At 39.7% G+C, this 18731-nt stretch overlaps 1 protein-coding gene across 1 annotated transcript; it reads right to left on the reverse strand.

The window, feature by feature from the left end:
- Positions 1-10705: 10705 nt before the first annotated feature.
- On the reverse strand, positions 10706-18396 carry LOC121792321 (topless-related protein 3-like). Its single transcript, XM_042190219.1, has 25 exons — positions 18100-18396; positions 17225-17404; positions 16970-17083; positions 16438-16596; positions 16124-16298; positions 15885-16014; positions 15636-15751; positions 15368-15503; positions 15158-15267; positions 14881-14950; positions 14728-14801; positions 14556-14651; positions 14378-14470; positions 13811-13938; positions 13456-13690; positions 13170-13337; positions 13006-13080; positions 12699-12851; positions 12518-12628; positions 12228-12407; positions 12022-12150; positions 11840-11935; positions 11517-11699; positions 11268-11443; positions 10706-11102 (listed from the first exon to the last, which is right to left on the reverse strand). Exons 1-25 carry the CDS (start codon positions 18177-18179, stop codon positions 10886-10888), a joined length of 3384 nt encoding a protein of 1127 aa, XP_042046153.1. The 5' UTR covers positions 18180-18396; the 3' UTR covers positions 10706-10885.
- Between the last annotated feature and the right edge of the window lie 335 nt (positions 18397-18731).

The following is an 18731-nucleotide window of genomic DNA, read 5'->3' on the forward strand; positions in this document are numbered from 1 at the left end:
TTTTTTTCTATAAATACCCCCCTCTATCCTCATTTACATTCACCCCACTCTTGTGTTAATAAGAGTTTCTCTCTTCAATCTCTCAATTCTCTCTCTTTGTCTCCAATTTCTCATTTGTGCTATTGTGCTTCCATTTAATTACGCAATTGCTACTCTTATTACGCATTGTTATACACTTATACAGTTATACTTGTTCCCGTAGTTCTATAAGTTGTCTTTCTTTCTCAATTACTAAAACAAAAAAAAATATATTATTCCATATTTCTACATTTCTACATACCATTCCAATATGTCTTCATCTCGGAGATCCGTTATTGATGAAATTTCTCAAATGAACATGGATGAGTGGCAGGTTAATATTTATTATCTACTAATTTCATTAATTTTGAATTACATTTCATTATTGTTCATAATTTTATTTTGTATTTACAATACAAATATTATTTTGTAGGCTCGAGAAGAGCAAGATGTGGCACATGCTATTGCTCTCTCTCGCTCTCAATACCAAGGCGATGCTTATGTTGGTACCGGTAGTGGTGCTCCCGGTCGCGGTGCCTATTCCCAACAAAGTCCAACCCCCGTGAATGTTGATGAAGACGATGATGATGATGATGATGACGACGAGGAGGAGGGGGAGGAGGTAGAAGAGGTTCAAGAAATGCCACCCCCACCACCACCAAGGAGTCGGCGTGGTCGTGGTCGTGGACGTGGACAACCTCCTCAACCTCCTAGACCAGCTGAAAGGTCTTTAACCTCAAACATCTTCGTGAAACATTTCAAGAGGGTACAAGATAGTAACGATCCAAACACTTATAATGTGTATTGCAACTATTGCGAAAACGTATACACATTCCGAAAGGGTGGAGGGTACGGTACATTTACCCGTCACCTGGAGAAAGCGCATCCGGTCGAGTTTGGTATCGCTCCAACCCAAACTCAACTCAACTTTCAACATGGAGTCGGAAGTGGGACGACGGGTTCATCCCAAACATCAGGTATGTGTAGCAATACTCTTTTGAAATATGATCACAAAAATGCTCTTAATGTGATGTCTAGATTTGCCGTTATGAAACATTTTCCATTCAATGCTTTTGATAACGATGCTTTTGAGTCAAGTATGCGGCAAGTATATAATGCCGCTGCAAGAAAATTGAGTCGAACTTCAATGACGCGAGCCGTTGTTCGACAATGCATGGAAAAGAAGGCGCAATTAGGTACGTTTATTATTAACTTAGGGCATAAAGTTTCTATTTGTTCTGATGTGTGGACTGATTGTTTTTGTAAAAATTCGTATATGGGCATCACGGTGCATTTCGTTGATCACAGTTGGACTTTAAACAAACGTTTGATTGCATTTCGGGAATTTCCTGCACCACACACTGCACAAGCAATTGCTCAATTGATCATTCAAGTTTTGAATGAATTTCAATTGATCAATAAAATTTTTTCTATTGGTTTTGACAATGCTGGCGCTAACAATGCTAGCATAGATGATTTAATCAGTGCATGTTCTCCTGTTATTGATGGTAAATATTTCCATGTGCGATGTATTGCCCATATTTTGAATTTGTGTGTTCAAGATGCCATCGATTTGTGGCAAAAGTATGTTGATCCTATTAGAACTGCTGTGAAGTTGATTCATAACAAAGCTCCTATTGGTAGAGCTTGGAAGAGATATTGTCATGGTAAGCAATGCAGGTACACCAACTTTCGTTTGGATGTTTCAACTCGGTGGAACTCGACATATGATATGTTGGAGTCGACTTTGAACCACATTGAGTATTTATGTGATTTTTTTAGAAGTTGTCCTCATGTTCCTTCTGATTTGATTTTGATACCCGCTTGTTGGGACCACAGCATGGATTTATTTCGATTATTCCGCGCTTTCAAAAATGCCACTGTTGAGTTATCCGGTGTTTATTATCCTACTTCTGTGCGCGTTTTGGAGCATTGCATGTATGTGGCAATTGGTTTTAAAACTTGTGTGAAAAATACTCAATTCGTTGAGTTGAAGGCTATTTTGTTTTACATGGTTGAAAAATGGTTAAAATATTTTTCACGTATTCCAAATGTGTTTTTGATTGCAAAATGCTTGGATCCAAAGTGGAAGTTGCATGGTGTTTATAAAATTTTAGACATGTACTATGGTTGTTTGCACGCTTTGGATTTTTCTCAACTCCGCGAAATGGGCTTGACAAGAGGAGAATGCTTCGAACTAAGTATTCCGGATGTTGATGAAATCAAACATAGGTTAGATAGTGCACTTCGTTCTCTCTACGCGGAATATGAAATGCGGTATAACACCGCTCACCAGGTACGTGCTCCTCCTAGTCCTTCTACATTTGATTTTGGTGGAGGGGATTTTTCCAATGTCATGATCGATCCCGACGTAGTATCACAATTGCAAGATCTATACGGTACTACAACCAATAGGACTAGAGCGACTAGTGAATTAGATATATATTTGGAATCGCGCTCTATTTTTCAAGATGCAGGTCCTCCTACTCAACAAATTGACGTCCTTAATTGGTGGGGAACACATGACAAAGAGTTTCCGATACTCTCCATCATGGCTAAGGAGATATTCGCCGTTCCCGCTTCCACCGTCGCCGTTGAACAAGCTTTTAGTGTCGGCGGTTGTGTCCTAGACGACAAAAGGAGCAATCTCTCCGCCAAGAACATGGAAGCCACTATGTTACTTGACGATTGGGCAAAGGCGGACATGAGAGCACAAGAGCCGGATTTCGACTTCCGTGTAGAGAGTGATGGTGAAGAATTTTCTTCCGATGGCGATGACGAGGTCAGAAGCGATAGCACTCAACATTAGCAATGAGTCGACGGGGGCGGTGAACGGCGAGCACTGCCGACCAAAAAGGTAAGCAAGGTAAGAGAACTACGTGGGCTTTGATTCCTCAATAAAATTGTGGATACGTAGGCACCTCAACTTAAATTTGAAAAGTTTAACTTCGAAAGTTTAAGTTGAGCTCAAGCCCTTTTCAATTTTTTTTTTCCCCCCTATTTCATAGATCATTCAGGATGCGGCTATGTTGTACTTGAAGATCATTAAAATATATTCCCCATTTGATACAAATGCGGAATATATTTTAATGATCTTCAAGTACAACTTAGCCGCATCCTGAATGATCTATGAAATCTTACCTTGGAATCAACCTTTTTTTCTTGCAAAATGTTGCCCATTTTCTAAGCAAACACATATCAGCACGCTATATACACATTGCTGCATTTCTAATAGGGGCAATTTGATCTTCCAAAGCAATCAATGCATCTCGAACACACATAGTCAGAACATTATTCAAGCATCTAGCATGGAAAAAATCAGAACAAACTATCTATTAGTACTAATTTTTTCCATGCTAGATGCTTGAATAATATTCTGACTATGTGTGTTCGAGATGCATTGATTGCTTTGGAAGATCAAATTGCCCCTATTAGAAATGCAGCAATGTGTATATAGCGTGTTGATATGTGTTTGCTTAGAAAATGGGCAACATTTTGCAAGAAAAAAGGGTTGATCCCAAGGTAAGAGAACTACGTGGGCTTTGATTCCTCAATAAAATTGTGGATACGTAGGCAACTCAACTTAAATTTGAAAAGTTTAACTTTGAAAGTTTAAGTTGATCTCAAGCCCTTTTCAATTTTTCCTTTTTCCCCCCCATTTCATTTTTTTTTAAATTTACCTTCCGAGTCCGACGAGGCGACGAGCCGACGCCCGACGACACTTGTAAATTATATTACATTGTTGTATGTTGTTGTATTGTATACTTATGTATTGTAAATTGTAATGTATCGTTGTCCGTTACAACTCAAAATCAATAAAATTTATTTCATTTTCTCCTTATTCGTCTTATTTGTGCTTGAATTATGCATTGTCTTGTTCCGATTTGTTGTATAAAGCCAAATTTCAAATTTAAAAAAAAAAAAAAAAATAATTGAACCGGCGAAACCGCCGGTTCAAAAACCGGAACCGCCAAAACCGCCGGAAAACCGGCGGTTCCGAACCGGAACCGGAACCGCCCGGTTTTCGAACCGGAACCGGAACCGTGAAATAGCCTCACGGTCCGGTTCCGGTTCCGCTTCCGCCAAAACCGGAACCGGCGGTTCCGAACCGGAACCGCCGGTTTTCGAACCGTGGGCATCTCTAGCAATAGCCCTCCCATAGCCTTGTCACTGCCACATCATCAGCATTAAAATCCTCCTGCCACATCATCTGGACATGCAATAGCCCTCCCATAGCCTTGCCACATCACTAATAACAATTATATAATTTAATTTACAATCGTAGCAACATACAGAATTTAATTTACGAGACAAATACAGGAAAATTGAATAATACTATTAAAATTTTAAAAAGTACAATAATTTTAAAAAAAAGTACATTAATTTAATATAAATTTTAAAAAAAGTACAAAAATTTAAAAGTACAATAAAAAAATTACATAAAAAATCACTTCTCGCCGCCGTCCTCGCCTCCGTCGTCGCCCAGCCCTTCGTCGTCGCCGCTGCCGCCTCCGTCGCCACCAACGCCGTGGCTACTCCCGCCGGTATCCCTCTGCAACCCCTCCAATTCTTCACGCATGCTTCGGAGCAATACGCGAAGATAAGTCTTCTCCTCGGGGTCCACTGCCGTCCGGAAGTTGGCTAACGTCTTCACCATTTGAGCGCGCGTTTGTTGACGCCCAAAGAATTTGAGCTCCTAGGTGGACCTGCCGACTGGACCTCCTGGGAACTCGGGGTGCCCCCCTCGCATCCCGTTGCGCCCGCCTTTGGCTAACCGTGCGAGGTCGGCGACCGAACGAACGAGGGGTTGGGACCTCCTGGGCCGTCTCGGGGAGGTCGTGGGAACCACCGCTGCTGCCGCTATAATCACCGGTATAGTTCAGTTTCTGCTTCTTTGGCCAGCCAGCCATCGTCGACACCTGCTCGGAATTTCTCCGACTCGTTGAGCACAAGGTAGCAGTTCTAGTAGGTGAACTCATAGTACTTCCTGGGATCCGGGTAGGCTCTCTCCGCAATCCACCTGCAGTCTTCCTCTGTTTGGCCACTGGTCCGCATGCGGAGGGCGTTGGAGTACAAACCCAAAAATCAAGAGACGGCAGACCTGATTCGGTCCCAGCAGTTCCGGTACTCCTCCCCAGTGCGCGGTCTCCCTTCAGGGCAAAATGCCCTGTAGGCTGCGGCTATCTTGGCCCACAAGTTAACGATCCTCTGGTTGTTCGAAACGAGAGGATCATCGCAGACACTCACCCACGCCTTGGCCACCGCAACGTTCTCCGCGTCCGTCCACTTCCTCCGGACCCGGCTATCCTCACCCGGCTACGACGACTCGCCAACCTTCTTGGCCTTGCCCTTCTTCTTAGGGGCACTCCGACCCCGCCCTACTCCCCGGCTTTGAATGGGAGTTTTCGGAACCTCGTTAATATCAAAACCCAACTCCTCTAAGGAGAAGGTCTCATACTGCGTGTACTGTGCATCCGTTGGGGTCGATGTGTGCGAAGAACCGGTGGAAAAATCAAAAGCCGGCCGATAGACGTTTTCTCCCTCGGGCGTCCCATGCGGCGGTGGCATCATCTGCTGCGCCGGTGGCTGCATCCCGGGTGCCCACCCCGGTATCATCTGCATAGGGGGTTGCATCGGCGGTACCCCCTGCCAAGGTGGCACACTTCCCCCGGCGGCCATCGATGGCATCATCTGCTGCCACGGGTACATGTTGTAGTACCCGGTCATCGGAGGCCAACCACCTCCCACGGGAGCCGGGAGAGTCTGAGACCCTCCCTCGGGAGTCGGGGGAGTCTGAGACCCGGTCGTCACTGGAGTACCTTCGTAGTTGTTCTCCATTTCTCGTTGTTGATCTTGTACAGAAATGAAGATAGAGAGAGTACTCGTTAAAACAAGTGGTGTGAATGAAAATGATGTCCAGAGCGCGTATATATAGTGTTTCGAAAAATTTTAAAAAAATTAAAAATCTGACACTGGTCTGACGCCGATCCGGGGCCTACAATGGCGCCGTGAGGATCGGCGTGAGAATCAGCGTCAGCCCAAGAATCGGCGTGGGCACGCCGATTTTGACGCCGATTTCACCGACGCAGCTCACAATGGTTCGGCGTCAGCACCGGCGTCCGCGAAAAATCGGCGTGTCGGTGACGACGCCGCCATTGGAGGTGCTCTAACAGGAGAGGGTGTCTTTTCAATGCATGAATTCGTAGTAGTATGCTTACTTTAGTATTTCCTACTATCTCTACAGTTAGAACTTAATGAGACTCATAAATAAAATCTTAATCTTAATAGGATAAAGCAACTGTTATAGTATTAATAATGATCCAAAAAATGATATGTAGAGTAGATTTCAAATTGTGTTCAGGGGTTGTATAGCTGAGATTTTCATGGTTGACATGTAATCGGTCGAGATGTACATACCTGAGCCTGTGTAGTGCACCCTGTATCCAAGAGAAACAACATTTTGTCCCACATGGAAAGTGAAACATAAAACATTCAAGGATGTCTCTATAAAAGAGAAACAACAAAGAATGATTTTGTCCCACATCGAAAGTGAAGCATAAAACATTCAAGGATGTCTCTATAAAAGAGAAACAACCAAGAATGATTTCATAAATTCGCAAGCCCATCAAATATATATGGGCTAAGACGCATGAGGGACATGCGTCTCTCCCTAAGACGCATGATGGTTGTGCGTCGTTAAAAAAGTTTCGAAAAAATTGAGAGACGCATGTCCCTCATGCGTCTTTATAAAAGACGCATGTCCGTGATGCGTCTCATTAAAAGGAGACGCATGAGGGTCATGCGTCTCTCCCAAACCCGGAATAAAAAAAAACTCCAGTACATTTATGGAATCTAAGTTTTAGTCTAGAACAAAAAAGAAAAAAAACCCTTAATAATATCATGGAGTATATCTATACTTTTATGCTAATCTAATACTGCAGCATATTACATTTGTGGATATTTCATTGTTCTGTTTTCCAACAACTTAAATTTGTGTAATTGCAAAGTTAGAATAGTTGCCTTCATGTGTTGATGCTCGTACCTAGGGATGTATCGGTATGGTATACCTTACTGAGATGATAAAATATCATACTGAATTTTTGGTATACCGCAATCAAGTATACCGAAAATTAATTATGGGTAATAAATTACTTTAGCTTTCTTAGTTAGGGCAAATTCGAACCACTTTTCAAAATTGCCATGGTCACCTTTATGATCGGACATGTCTACCGCCAACTCTTTCATCGACCGCCTCTATGTGAATCCAAGAAATGGTCGACCATACTTACGTAATTTAATAAATCGTGAATCCCACGTCTATATTTTGGGAAATCGAGGTGATCAACGTAGTGATGGAGATGTCGCCAACGAGTCGCTGGTATGTTTAGTCGAAGTAGCTTCTTTCATTGATGTGCAACCGGGAAATTATAGATATCAGAATATCATTTGGCAATTCGGTAATTCAATCTTCACGCACAATCTGCAATATTTCACATATTATAATTATTCTACTCCTATCCAATAATATCTCATAAATCTTAACCTGTGAGATAATATCTCATACGGGTGGGTATTTTGCTATTCCCTCCGTCCCACTAAAGATAACTATATTCTTGAGTGACACGGGATTTTAGAAAGGGTTGTGAGTATTTTAATAAGGAGAGAAGAGAGAGGAGGTTATGTCCAAAATTCAAAAGTGATCATCTTAATTGGAACAAACACAAAAAAGGAAATGTGATCATCTTGAATGGGACGGAGAGAGTATTTAACTTCTCGATGCTATTAGCAACTCCAGAAAAATCCGACATATAGTAGTGGTGTTGACAGTTAGCAACACAAATTTAGATTGATATTTATAAATGTCAACACAAAGACAAAATATGTTAATCTAAATTTGTGTTGACATACTCATGTCATTGTATTGACATTTTTAACATAATGCCTCACAAACTAACAGGAGTGGATCCCCTGCTGTGTTTTCGGCTGCGCGGACCGCGTTTTTATCAGTTTCTACCAACTTCACTTCTATTAAGAGCATCCACAATCGTGCTTTTGCCAGCGGCACGGTTGTGGGCCCGGCCCCACTTTTTCAGCCTGCTCTCTGGCAAGAGCACAACACCCACATCTGTGCTCTTCCGCAAGGACGAGCACAATTAATTTAAAATTCAATTAAACAATAACATTTCCATAATAATAAAATTCATTAAAAAAACCTAAATAAAATTACAAATGGCAAATAAAATAAAAACGACATAATTAAAAGCCTAAAAATTAAAAATTACATAATTAAAATACTAAAAATTAAAAAAAACCACTACTCGTTGCCGAATTTCATCCACATGTGGTTGATTAGGTCTTCTTGTAACTGAATGTGGGTTCGGGTATCGCGCATTGTGTGCCTTGTCTCGATCCTCTGGCCAACCGTCGTATGCTCACCGCGGCGCGGGGGAGACCTCGTTGTTGAGCTTTCGGCTTCATCCTCGTCATAGAAGCTAGCCGCCCTCGGCCCTTCGTCGGCTATAATCATGTTGTGTAAGATAATACACGTGAACATGATGTCGGCGATATTATTCACGTACCACAGCCGAGCCGGGGCCTTCACAATGTTGAATCGGGCTTGAAGGACCCCGAAGGCTCTTTCGACGTCTTTCCGCGCGGACTCTTGACGCTGCGCAAAAAGAACCCATCTCGGGTCGTGCGGGTTGTGGAGCGTCTTCACGAACGTCAACCACCTTGGGTAGATACCATCGGCGAGATAGTAATCCATGTGGTATGTATTTCTGTTGATGGTGAAGTCGATCGCCGGTGCTACACCATTCATCACATCATTGAAGAGTGGTGAAGAATAGAGCACGTTCAAGTCGTTGTTGACTCCGGCAACGCCGAAATATGCATGCTAAATCCATAGGTGGTAGTCGGCGATCGCCTCAAGGATAAGTGTTGTTCGTAGTATTCTTGTTCTTCGCGCTCCGCTTCCGCCATAATATGAGTGAAATCCATTTGAGGTTTTGAGTGAGGGATGAATGTGTTGATAGTTTGTATGAGAATTATGAATGAGAGATGAATGAGAGATGATTTGATGTGATAAATGGATGATGAATGTGTGTATTTATAGATGATTTTGGGGAAAAAAATTTAAAAAAAATTCAAAAAAATTCAGAAAAACAGGAAAAAAACGGCCATATTTTTGGGATTTGGAAAATAAGTTTTTTTTTATATTTTTTTATCATTATTTAAAATTAATTAACGAATTTTAAAAAAAATATTCAAAGGCAACGGCATAGCCGTTGCCCAATCGTGTGCCGCCACGTCGACTGCTCGCTGGCACGGCGCTGCTCGATGCATCGAGCAGCGCCGTGCCAGCGGCGCGAGCGCAGCGGCGATGAGCCTCGTCCTCGCCGCTGGCACGGACGGCGGCATTCTTCCCCACCACCGTTGCGGATGCTCTAAGGTTACTCATGCTGTACTAAGTTCATGAATTAATTTAAACAATAATTAGGTTAAAAACAATTTATTAATGTTGCACTACCGTCGTTGATGAAACAAAAACTTTTTTAATAATTTGCTGCAGTGATTTGACTTATATGGAGTATTAATTTGTTCAATGTTAATATTAATTTTGCTAATTAAATTTTTTTCTCATTTAAAAATTATTTTAACTAGTAGTATTATCTATAAACTAATGTCAATATCAATAAATTATTATTTGAATTAATAATTAGAGCTTATTGTTTCGATCGGGAGAATAAATCCAATTCTAATTTGTTTTGACTAAAAAATTATCAAATTTGTAAGCCCATATTTTATTTAAATTTAGGGATAATTGTTCTGAAAATTATAACTTTTCATTGATTTTAGCCAATTCCATACTGTGGAAACTCAAATATTAACTCCAACCCCTTAAAAATAGAAACTATTTTCATATGTCTCTTAAAAATAGAAACTTTTAAATATTTGTATTTTAGGATGTGGATCCTACATCCCACTTTTCTCTTCTTCACTCTTAATTTACCCATTTTTCTTTTTCTCTCTCCTACTTTACAAATTTTTCTCTCTTACTTTACCAATTGTGCATTAAAATATGTGTCGTTTTAAAAAGTTTCTATTTTTCAAAGACCGAGCTAGTATAACATTTCAATTTTCTAAATTATCTCATGATGGTTAAAATTGAAACTAATATAGCAAAATCAATTTAAATTTAAAATGACTTTGATACATACATATTGAGAGTTAAAATGATTATATTATAATTAAGAGTTATAATTTAAATTTAAAATGAGTTTCCAAATTTGATGGATTTTTTAGTTAAAAGGAATTTTAACTAGAAATTGGTAACTCCTATAATATTGATAATAATTTATTGATAGTATATTAATTTGTCATAATATTAATAGTTAAATAGTATTTAAATGACCCTGATGCAACTGAATTAAAAAAAATGAAATTCCAGTTAGTAAGATAAAAATTCCAGAAATTATTATATGATTAAAAAACAATATTTAGCAAATAATTAAAGAATTGTTTCATGAGCGGCGTTACTACTTAATTGCTTCAACATAAATCACTTAATTATGGATTACTTAGTGCTTGTGTTGAATCGTAGTTTGGCACAGCTGCCCCTGCTTACAGCAGGGGATCCACTCCCCAAACCAACCAACCCATCTCATGTTCAGCACAACATGAAAAATTTATGCAAATGGAAATTGATTACATAAATTAATCTGATAACACAGATACTGCACACAATATGATTATCTCTAAGCGTCTCAATTCTTGACTTAATGAGAGTTACAAGGGTGACTGAATACCTACAGACTACACTAATAAGATGAATGTAGAGAAGAAGCAAGGAAAAAAGAAGAAAAAATCATCTTTGGGGCTGTTCGGCTGCATGGTTGTTGGCTGTGGACGGTGAACCGGTCCTGCCATTTAGTAGTCCGTTGTCAGCAGGAGGTGACACTCCCCACTTGCCATCGGATTCTGTCGGTTCTATCACTTTAACAGACCCATCTGTCAATCCAACCGCAAATTGGTTCGCTTCCTGAGGATGTGCTGCAACCACCACCGGAGATACAGCTTGGCTTCTGCGAACATCAAAATTAAACATGGTCAGCACTCAAAGATTCCCTGAATGCAGAGACAGAGCTCAGTGCAACGTTTTAAATGTAATCCAGGAAATCTAACTCAAAAATTTCACATATAAACAAAATGATGAGGATGAAGGTATTAAGAATAAACAGTAATCTCACCCATTTATTGCTGACGGGGACAAATATGCGGTGGGAGCAACTCGGCATCTTAATCTCAGTGTATCAGCGTCAAACACTCCAACATTCCCATCGAAAAAGGAAGCAAAAACAAGCTGACTGTTACACGAATATGATGCACATGATATAGGAGCTGAGAGGGCATCTTGTGGGACCCACTACAATACAAAGAAGCCATCAGATACATATCAAAAGTGGATGAAATGACAAACGACCTGACATGGTATTTACCTGTCGTATACGTTCCATCTTGGAAGCATCATATATCGCCAACTGAGTTTCATGGGCTACAAGCAACCGAACTTGGTCCGCGTGGAACTGCACTCGGGTGTCACCACTGGGTGCTTTACCTGCTGGAAGTTGTATTTGAACTGTCTTTCTCTTCTCCCATGTGTCAATGCTCCATATGCAAAGCTGCAGAAAATAAGTCATTTATCAAGGAAGGAAGAAACTCAAAATTTAATCCCCACAAATCCAGCAAAAGATGCTTTTGTTTCTCTGTTGTAATAACAGAACATATATAAGAACTGTAAAGTAATTGAAAGGTGGCATACTTGAGCATCGGCACCAGAAGACACCAATATGTTTAGAGTGGTAGAAAAAGCTAATCCAGTAATGCGCTTCTGGTGGCCTTTCAGTTTTGATTTCACCTGTTAAATTTACAGTCGACGTAATTAATTGTAGCAGCTTAGGAGTGTACACCCAAATAATTCAATGAAAAGGGTCGAATAATTACCTCATCAACCCTCACATTGTAGATGTGGATAGTTGAGTCCTCCATTCCAATTGCTATAATGTTGTTATCTTGTGGGTGGAATGCCAAGAAAGTAGAAGCAGGTGGTGGTGGCATAAATGTTGTCATTACCTGTTGAGGAATATTTATTGTTTATCAAAACTAGAGACCTACTCTCAGTAAACAGGTCCTTATGATTATTTACTTACTTTGAATGTCATCATATTGAACAATGAAACTTTTCCACCTGCAGCTGACATTACATAGGAGTCATTCTTCGAGAGAGCAATGCATGGAACGGCTTCCTCAAGGTTAATGCCTGAGATGTCATTAGTCATGACAAGACCACTGTTTGGTTGCCAATGTTGAGGAACAACACTGGCAGTGGCCTTCAAAAATTTAAAAGAAAATCAGATATCATTCAATGAAATAGTCCGAGAGGGATAAATATGAAGTATACAAAAATGAAACAAAGGTAATCAAACTTCAGTTTCGTTACCTTTCCACTCGGGTTTTGCTCATTGCGGACCCACTTCCAAAGCTTTTGAGTGCCATTTGATCCAAGGGCCAATATGCCAACACCAGAATTTGTATAAAGGAGCCTAGCAACCTAGAAAAAAGATGCAGTTATGCATTATGTGGTGGAGAAAAAAACAAGAAAGTATGGGCTACTAGGATACCTTGTTGGCAGCATCAGCACTATCCGGCATGGTGACCATGCGGCAATGGGCAGGATCCATGATTTCAGTTAACTGCCAGGGTTTTGTCTTATCATTCGCATCATCCAGAGCTCTAGGCTTTTCCACGCTTCTAGCCATGGAATCTACACCATTCTGAAACAAAAACCCAAAAATTTACATTAACCATGGAGCACAAACCATGCGCATTAATGAATACAAGAATTAATATTACATACTTGGTTAATCAAAAAAAAGAAAATGCATTTGAATATATAGTTATGCTAGAAATAATTGAACAATGACATACAAGGATGGGAGATGGCCTAACAGGGGAGCTTCGTTCCACTTTCGGAGCGACATTTGGAATGGCAGATCCTGAAGCCTGCTCAGTACAATGGAAGAATATGTCACACAATGCTTCCAGCCAGTGAGCTAAAGATCAGGAGAAATATGGATTTAGATGAAAAACACCTTGATGGCTGCAGCTTCCAGTGGAGACCTTAATGCCTCAAAAGGTGGGGTTTCAACTGCTCTCAAGGATCTCATGCCATTAGCATTCGCTAGTATCTTGATTCCCTTGTCAGCAGTAGTAACAGCAAGCAGATTGCCTTCCTTATTAAATCTCAAGCGTGGAAGACTCTACATGAATAAAAAATACTTCAAAAGAGGGCTTATCAAATAATGATGCATTTACAGGTGAACAAAGGCAATCGACACAATTTCAGCATTCATGTGACATGATAACACAAACACTCACCGGAATACCACCATCGCAATCTGTAGTTGTAAGTACACTGATATTATCCATGTCCCAGAACTTTATCTGGTAATCTTCACCTACAGCAAGAAAATGATTTTGTGTAGTATCAAACTGCAGAACACCAGTACACTTCTTCCTAAATCCAGTGTAAGTTCTTTTTATTGCCCCTTCACTTTCGTTCCATTCCACCAGATGAGCGTCCCCATCTTTGCTATTTCCACAGGAGAACAGCCTGAAAAGGAGTAAGATCCCATTAAATTAAACACTTTCTGGAAACAATGGCATCTATAAACCCACTCCTGGCATAACTTAACAGAGCATAGCTGAGCAGCAAGAGGTAATAAAATATTACCTGCTTCCATCTGCACTGTAGAGCATAGTGGTACACCAAAGCCCAGGAGCATCATAGTCGACTCTAGATCCCATGTTATCATAAAGCCAAGCTTTGATTTTTCCATCAACAGCAGTTGAGAAAATAAACTGCATGCATAGAGCAGAAATAGTTGATAACTTTATATCAAAGAATATCATCTCATTAGGAATTGGTCAATTCAGAGAGTCATGGTCTGATCCAGTGACTCAGGATTATAGTAAAAATAACTTTTACGTAACATATTTATGCTGTTCCACGGCAAGATCATGTTAGCAAGAAGGGTTCAAAACAATTAGCAAGATCTTTTTTTAATCTGATTCTCTATTAAGAAGGGAGCAAGTCAGCAGGGACTGCTGCAAGGGTCAACTATTCTGGAAAAGTTAGGGGAAAGAAGTGTGGTAAAGTACAGAGTTCCAGCGAGCAGCAGCCCTCAAGAAGTTTTTATGGATACTAACTTGGAAGAGCTGTAAGAATCACAATTGATCTAAATCTCAGTATGTATATTACACAAAATAAGCATCATCCATGCACAATTTGCAACTGTACCTGAATGTTTTCTTTCTGATGAGGACAAATTGAATAAACAGGCGATTCATGGCCTTCAAAGTTGAAAAGCTTTCTTCCAGTCATATCCCACACCTGCAACAGTCTCTCTCCCTTAGTTGTTCTGCTGCAAGAATCTTAAACTATGTTTCAGAAAATAAAATGAAGTTTAACTACCCACCTTTATAAGCTTGTCATCCCCACAAGTCACTACACAGAGTTGCTTATTTGGATGAGCAAAAGCAATGTCATTGACTCCTCCTGAGTGAGCATCAATCTACGTAAAAAAATTGAATATGATGACCATTTTCTCAACTTTCCATCAAACTAACAAGTAAAAAATCACAGCATACCTCCAAATGATGGCGTAGATCATTTGGCCCCGCATATGCATACAAATGGACTAAGTGCTTGGAAAATGCAGCTCCTGAAACATAAAATATATTACTTGATTTGATAATGAAAAATCACGACAAACTCAAAGAGAGTAATTCACAAAATTATACCACAGAAAGTCCCATCTGGACTCCAAGTAACACGGCTCACAGAAAATGGTGCCTCCTTGGCAGCAGAAGCCTATTCAGAAATTCAGTTTGTAAGGGAACAGTAATAACTTCACAAGGCATAAAGAAAATACCGACTAATTCTAGCAAGACAATGAACTACTTGTGTTTCAACTTTCACCATGCAAACCTTTTTCATGATATTGTGGTTAATAACTAAAAGCAAGGTGAACTAGCACATGGAAACACTAAATGAAACCCTGGAAAATAAGGTATAAACCTGGAATGTTAATGTGCAAGTTTGCATATCCCAAATCTTAAATGGCTTTGAACATAACTTTTCTCTTATTCCTGCTTCCCAGAGAGTTATTTCGCCACTATTGCAGCCCACTGTTAAGGGACATACCATATTTAAGATCATAGAGTAGCAACATTAACACATGATGGTAAATAGGAAATGGTTTAGATTTTAAAAGAAGAGAAGCAATACCAAGAAGTAATGTTTGGTGTGACGGATGAAAGTCCATGCTTGTTACACCAGATCCCTGATGCAGCGTGAAAGCCACAGTTCTTGGCAAATCATCAAGTGACCAAGATGCCTGTTGACGAACTGTAGGATATGTAACCTGAAAGAAAATGCCTTATTCTTATAAAAAATAAGTTGTTAATATGCAAAAATAAATAGCATTTGATAAAAACATGAATTTATTTTATCAAACAGTTCTATCCAGCCATCCAACAATTAGAAAGAAAATTACCTCTTCAACAGACTGTGCAGGACGTAAACGCTTCATAAGTTGCTCATGATCAGCATTTTGATAGTCAAGCATACCAAGGGTTGCCGGGGGAGTCATTGGGCGCTTTAGTATTGAAACTATTTAAAATTGCAGAACACATCAGCATATTAAAGGAAAATATGTAAAGTCACAAGAAAAAACTATTCTTCTACTAGCATCTCTGCAAGATTGAGCTTCTTCAAAATCGTGACTGAAGCTAACCACCGTTACCTTGATTAAGTGGGACAGGCAAGGAAGAAGCTGTAACAACAGCTGCTTGAACAGATGAAGATGCTGCAGCATTTACCATCCAACCGGCTAAGGCATTAGCATTGGCTGCAGCTGCAGTAGGTGGGAATGGCTGCCAACATAAAACTCAGACGTTACAGTTTAACAAACCCTATAAGACAAAATTAATCTAATACTCATACAAGGTCAGATAATAATCATCAAAAGGTAACCAATTATACCCCATGTGCTCCAAGAGATGTGTAAACAGCAGGCTTTGCAACTGCAGCTGTGGGAAGATTAACAGGAGCAGGTGCATGAGCCCCATTTGAGGGACTGCATGTATGGTCATTGAATAAAGTCTTAATATCTGGATTTGGCCTAGGATTCTTACAGAGTTGGTGCTGCCAATTCAAACTGCACGAATGACACAGTCAGAATCCGGGTTTGAGACAATCAATAATGTCAACAGCACAATCAAGTACATTACATTAAAGACTGATTGGTAAATTACTACATTCTAAAGCAGCAAGCATGTTGAATCAGAGAACTGTACCTTTGGTTAATAAGTGTTCTCAATCTAGATGACTTCAAAGTAGGAAAAACAAGCTTTTCACGGAAAAGAGGATTTGCTTCAATAAGCTTTTTGAGCTCTATTAACATTATGCTGCGAGCAGTCTTAGTGTCACCATATTTGGAAAGCTGCTCATTCTCCCTGTCAATAATTCACATCGATAAGATTAAACGAATACAAAATATCTTCACAACAAAAGACAGGAAACATCCAGAAAAAACTCAGAAGCCCAATGCTCACGAGGCAAGATATATGTACCAAAGTAAATATCTCTCAAAAAAGAAAATCGCGACATGGAAACTTATCCATTTATGCTATAACATGTCATCAAATGTAACCAGTTTTAAAAAGTTGCTGAATAAACTCCTTCCTGGTATAAGGCCACAAGGGAATCAGAAGCCCCGGGTAATCTGATCAAACTTGAAGTGAACCCTTAATCCCAATTACCATAGAAAAAGAACAGATATGCAATGGCCTTATAAAACCTGAACAGAACAAATGGAATACCTAATACCTGAAATTGCTTAGCGTCAGTAACTGAGTTATTTCCTTGTAAAGATCTTCATTAAATGTTGAGAAGACCTTCAAGTCATTCACCAGAATCTCAACAGCCTTAGCTTTGTCTTGCCTAATGATACCAGACAATACTAAGTAAGAAGCAGAAAAGTAGAGGCAGAAAGAGAAAACAAATGATGATACAATTCAAGCATGGAGAAATGAATTCACAACTTTCCAAACAGTGGTAGGCCATAGTAACTCATAAGATTACCTATCAAGAGCTTCAAGATACTTCTGCTTTCGGATTTCAAAAAATATCTTCATTGAGTATCTGTTATCGTCAACTTTAGTAAAACCAGACAAGTACTTCTCAACTTCATCCCATTCACCAGCATGCACCTTCTCCTCAAAGTATTTCATGTTAAAGTAAAAGCCTGATTCTTGTTCAAGCCTACAAAAAAGACAATTTAATATGATGATCAAGGCATAAACATCTCAGAAAACCAGTTAAGACAATAATGTAGTCCCACTTCATTCAAGCAAGACAAAACCGTTTCTCCAAATCATTTGAGGATCGAGAGCGAGGATCCTTAAAAGATGCCAATGACGATATTGCGATGAAATTTTTTTAACACGGATGGCAAAACCCATTACTTCAGCTAAGTTTTATGTAGTTGTTAACTTTTCCTTTTCAAGACTCTGCAGTTGTTCATTTAATTTTCCATTGAGAGATAAAACTATTAGACCTTCTTCGATCCAGTAAAAACAGAGAATTTTCAAGAAATCATTGCATAGCAGCAGTCAAATACTAAAGGCTAGCAATCTCTTTAAACCCAATCAAAACAGCATATTCACCACTGGAATAAAACCTTGATAAACTAAATCGAATCAATTAGCCAACTGCAACCTTCATCCTCCTCTGCTCTTCTTAGTGAATTGATAACCAAGCAAAAAGGTAAAAACTTCCATATCAATTTCACCATAAAAAGCTCCAAAATCATTAACCACGTCTATCCCCAATACACCACACGCCCATAAAGGCAGAAAATAATCCAACGGTAAAGCCACAAAGAACTCAAAACAGGAAACAAATACCAAATTAGAAAAAGCAAAAAAAAAATAGAGTGAAAAGCTGCAGGAATGTACTTGTGAACGGACTCCTTGAATTTCTCCTCCTCGAGGAACTGGAGAATTAAGAAAACCAATTCTCTGCTGAGCGACGACATTCCGACCTCAGATTTCGCAAAATCTAAAGCCAAAATCCACAGATCGAACCCCCGAAAACAAAATTCCGATGGCTCCCGACTAGGATATTTTCCCCTTTCTAGGGTTTCTCTAAAAACACAGGCTGCTACGACAAAGAAAGGTATAGAGAGAGGGATAGAACTTGTTCTATATATATGGAGAGATAGAGATAGAGAAAGTTGTATATATAGAAAGAGAGAGAAATGGAAAGTAGAATTAGAGGTGGTGGTGGGGAAATTAAGACTTGGTCTCGCTATCTTCGATGCGTTTGGCAGGAGTCTCTTTTTCCCACTGACTTATCACTGATTATCTATCGTACATATTAATAAGCTATTTAACTTATATATTATAAGCACGCCTGCTTATCTTATAGATTATCATTGCGTGAGGTGGAGGGGAAAGTATAGGGGTTGGCGGATTTGAAACGGGCGATCAAATCTAGTTGAATATTCGGGTTGGGTTACAGACGCGCTGTCCTAATTAATGAAATCGTCGCGGTTATCGCGATATATACGGGCACGATATTTTGTTTA

Source organism: Salvia splendens, chromosome 2 (assembly GCF_004379255.2).
Source record: "Salvia splendens isolate huo1 chromosome 2, SspV2, whole genome shotgun sequence".
NCBI classification, from domain to species: Eukaryota; Viridiplantae; Streptophyta; class Magnoliopsida; order Lamiales; family Lamiaceae; genus Salvia; species Salvia splendens.